Genomic DNA, 4,335 nt, shown 5'->3' on the forward strand with positions numbered 1-4,335 from the left:
AATTTGTTTACTATCTTTGTAATCATGACGAATCTAATTGATACTTAATCGACATAATAATTGTAGCTTAAAAACGTGCCATTTATTAAATTTTCTATAAGCATCACCTGTATATATATATTTTGTTAAAAAAAAACTTTGTAATAAAGATGTATGATGTCAATTTCAATATGAGATTGATAAATTTAGTACATAAATTATTAAAAATAATAATAACAAAATTTAATACGTGTCTCTATATATGAATTAACATAGTTCATACTTGTACGTAGTGTTATTGTCACGATATCAATTGTCATGCAAAATGTATTACAGATCCTCAGGCAAAAGTTTACTGTGCCAGATAAATCCTCGGTAATTTAATACGCGTGAAAAAAAAAATATATAAACATGAAACTCCGAGCATCATGCTTGTGCCGGAGAATATGCCATCGCAGTACGGAATACAGATTGCATCCGGACTAGAACATTAGCATATTCGTCCTGTGGGTCGGTCTTTCCACTAATTTCGGTTTTTTTTTTTTTTTTTTTTTTGCTTTTTTAAAATTTATATATCAATTGAATTTAACTTTATTTTAAGTTTGGTATCACATTAAAAAAAGAAAAGAGAAAAACCGCATTAATCCTCGAATATTCTTCTTTCTGCACCATTTCTCGTTTATTAGTTATCCTTCTTATCTTCATAATTTTAATTATTATGTCTTAAATGCATTTGCTAATGGTGACGACATGCCTTCCCTTTTCGTGTCTATTTAGCACCTTCACGATCTCTTCCTTCGATCCCAAATCAAGAGCTCCGGCCATGGCGATCATCGTCCGGGCCAAGCGAGCCACCGCCGCCCTCGGCGAAGACGCTAAGGCCCGCCTCGTCGCCGGATACGCCTGCAGCAGCAGCAGCAGCGGCAGCGAGCACGAGGCCGCCCTCTCCTCTCTCGTTCATGCCTTCTTCGACTGCGACTCCCATGACGACCGTGACTCCGACTCCTCGTCGCCGTTGGATGAAACCGACGACCCAGTTGAGGACGGATCCGACCACCGAGATCGCTCGTACCTCCGCGCAGCCGCTGAGGTAGCGGATCGCGTCCGTGGGTGGACTAACGGGGATGACCCGTTCCGCCTCCGCCTCCTCTGCGACGTCTCTGTTTCCGCAGAGGAGTTGGCCGCCCTCCGCCCACTCGGCGCCGCCTACCGACGCGCCGTGATGGCTCGGCTGAGAGAGATGGGCTACAATGCTGGCGTCTGCAAGGTGCGGTGGGAGAGCTCCAGGAATCTCGCCGCCGGAAGTTACGAGTACCTCGATGTGGTGACGGAGGAGGATCAACGGCGTTACATAGTGGAATTGAGCTTCGCGGAGGAGTTCGAGGTGGCGAGGGCGGAGAAGGGGGACTACAAGGAAGTGATCGCGGCGCTTCCGGAGGTGGTGGTGGCGCGGCCGGAGGAGTTTCGGCAGGTCGTTCGGGTGGTGGGGAAGGCGGCGCGGCGATCCCTAAAGGCGCAGGGCCTTCACGTGCCGCCGTGGCGGAAGGAACGGTACATGGTAGCCAAGTGGCTGGGACCTTACCGGAGGACTACGAACGACACCCCGCTAAACGCCAGAGGACCACCGGTGTTGGACGTTGGCGAGGCGAAGTGCCGGGCGGTCGGATTCGCGGCCGCCGCCGCCGCTACGAGCGTGCAAGGGATAGAATACGCGGCGAACAGGCGACAGCGTATAGCTGTCAGTGAACTCCAAGACAGCAACGTGGCACATTCTGTGTGGATACTGTGATGTATTGTAGCAGGGCCGGTTATTTGACTGTAAACATTATCGATCGCATAAGATTTCTTTTGTAGTTTTGTCTTATAATATTCGGAAAGTGTAATAAAATAAAGTTTTCCAAAAATTATTTTATTTGGTTCAGTGATAAGCAATTAAATTCGGGCCATTTTTCAAGAAAAAAAATTCAAATTAATATAATGATGCTATTAGAAAATAATTTAACTTATTTACTTCCGCTAGATTATTTCATAGTCAAAGATAGAGAAATAACTTCTTGCAATATTTTTTAAAAAAATGGTAAAAGTAAATCTATTCACGAAAAGATGCTTATTTTCAACTTTATCATATTTTAAACAAAGTATTATTACTGCAAAAATTTATATAAAAAAAAAGTGAAGATAAGAGTTTTGTTAGAATGAAGTGACTTAATTTAGATTACCAAAAACAATAGAATTTGTCTTGAAAAGAATAAATTAAATAAATAAATATTTTGAAAAACTGCTACTTAAAATAAAAATATATTTTTTGTTTAAAAAATGAGTTAGATAGCTGAGGTTTACTTAATCAACTAAACATCTAATTTATAAATTAATTAAATTATAAAATTGACTTTTTTCTTTTTGACTTATTAGATTACAAAAAGGATAGAATTTGTCTTTAAAAGGTTAAATTAAGTAAATAATTAAATATATAAATCTGTTACTTAAAACTAAATATATATTTTTCAAAAAACAACGTAGTTCGGTCGAGTTGAGTCAAATAGTTCAGTCTTTTCTTTTTATTTTGCCTCAGTCAATTATATTATACCATGGGATGATCTAAAAAATCCACTAAACATCTATCATCTATGCAATCTAATTTGTCCCCACCGAGGTCCCCGAGGCCATGATGCAACGATAAAATATCCATATTGTTATCCAAATATTCACAGTTCGAATCCTAGTTACAGTCTATTTGTAGGAATTTTTTCTCCAAATGGGAGGCGTGATCAAAGGATGTTGGGCTTCTGAGTTAGCCGCTGCGTGCGCTTCCTGATTTATCCTGGTAGCCGGTGGGAATTTCCGTGGACCGGGCCGATCATCCCCAAGGATAGTCAATAATGAAGCTAACTAGGATTATTATTTTTAGCCCCCGAGGCTATGGTGCAACGGTAGGGTATCCAGGTTGCCACCCAGACACATGCGGTTCGAGCCCTAGTTATGGTGAATTTGTAGAAATTTTTTCTCCAAATGAGGTACGCAACTAAAAGGATGTTAGGCTCCTGAGCTACCCGCTGTGAGCGCTTCCCGATTTACCCTAGTGGCCGGTGGAAAACTTCCATGGGACCGAGCCGATGACCTCAGGCTCGACGTTACCTAGTATGGTTAATCATTTTTTTTTAATTTGTCCCCTCGGAGTGCCAAGTTAATTAAAGAGTGTTAACTTAATTATAATAGGACAAAGAGCTAATTTTTTGATATACGCATATCCTCGGAGAAAAAAATCTCCTCCTTTCATATAATCTAAGGATAGGATGTGAGATGGTAAGTGGCAGCATACTTGTTATATGAGGTCGCGAGGTCAAACCGCAAGACTGTCGGGGCGTAAATCCCCAAACCCTGTGCAACTCACCCCACCACCACTTGTCCTCTCGGATATCGTGATTTACCTCCCTCGTGATGGTCTGGGGCCTGGTGCGGCGGGGGCGCTGGGGGTGAGCGATTTCGCCTTTTGCCACATAAGGATAGGATGTGCGAGACGCATAGAGTGAGCATAATCACCTTTGATATAATCTTTACAATTTAATTAAAAGAACATGAAGGAAGAGCGCAAAGTTATTTCCCAGACATCCGTGGTTCGATCCCTAGTTATGACGTATTTATAGAGATCTTTTTTCAAATGGAGTGCGTAATCACAGGATGCTGGGTTTTTATGTTGTCTACCACGAGTGCTTATTGATTTACCTTGGTTGTCGCTGAGAAACTTTCGTGAGACTGGGTCAATTAGTTCAGATTCGATGTTACTAGGTTTATCATTTTTTTAAATTTAAAGAATGTGAAATATCATATTTGCCCCGATACTGTGTGGTGGTAAGGGGTGGAATGAACCCTACGTAATAAAGGTTCAAATCTCACTCGGGGCATATTGAGTCGAAAAAGTTGTAACGTTGGATCGTCCATAAAACTTTTTGTGGAATCGAATTGGCCATATTCAAGATTAATCATTTTATAAGAATTGGATACTCGTATTAGGGATGATAATTTTCCTCATGAATTCAATGTCTCATGGGTAAAACTCGAAACGAGGATGGATTCGGAAAGTTTTTTTGAGTATGGATTTGGATTCGGAGATTTTTTAAATTCCTATAGTTGAACGGTGATAGATATAAGGATACTATCTCTATCGTTGAATCCACCCCAATAATAATAATAATAATAATAATAATAATGAAATTTGATCTTGTGTTGATTAAATAACGAATTATTAATGTTATTATATATATATATATATATATATTTTGTTTAATTAATATCAGTGTTTAATGTTATTTGATATTTATAAATGATGTTGAAAATTGGAAAACTTTTTATTTAAGT

The 4,335-nt window shown here is 40.0% G+C and overlaps 1 protein-coding gene across 1 annotated transcript; it reads left to right on the forward strand.

Moving 5' to 3' along the window:
* Positions 1-774: 774 nt before the first annotated feature.
* On the forward strand, positions 775-1,810 carry LOC122000458. The gene has a single exon (XM_042554858.1). The coding sequence runs from the start codon at positions 803-805 to the stop codon at positions 1,766-1,768; it is 966 nt and encodes a 321-aa protein (XP_042410792.1). The 5' UTR covers positions 775-802; the 3' UTR covers positions 1,769-1,810.
* The last annotated feature ends 2,525 nt before the right edge of the window (positions 1,811-4,335 follow it).

This window comes from Zingiber officinale, chromosome 7A (genome assembly GCF_018446385.1).
Source record: "Zingiber officinale cultivar Zhangliang chromosome 7A, Zo_v1.1, whole genome shotgun sequence".
Taxonomy (NCBI): Eukaryota; Viridiplantae; Streptophyta; class Magnoliopsida; order Zingiberales; family Zingiberaceae; genus Zingiber; species Zingiber officinale.

Excerpts from the sequence above, each read along its gene's own strand:
- LOC122000458 (XM_042554858.1), top strand. The coding sequence starts at position 803 with ATGGCGATCATCGTCCGGGCCAAGCGAGCCACCGCCGCCCTCGGCGAA.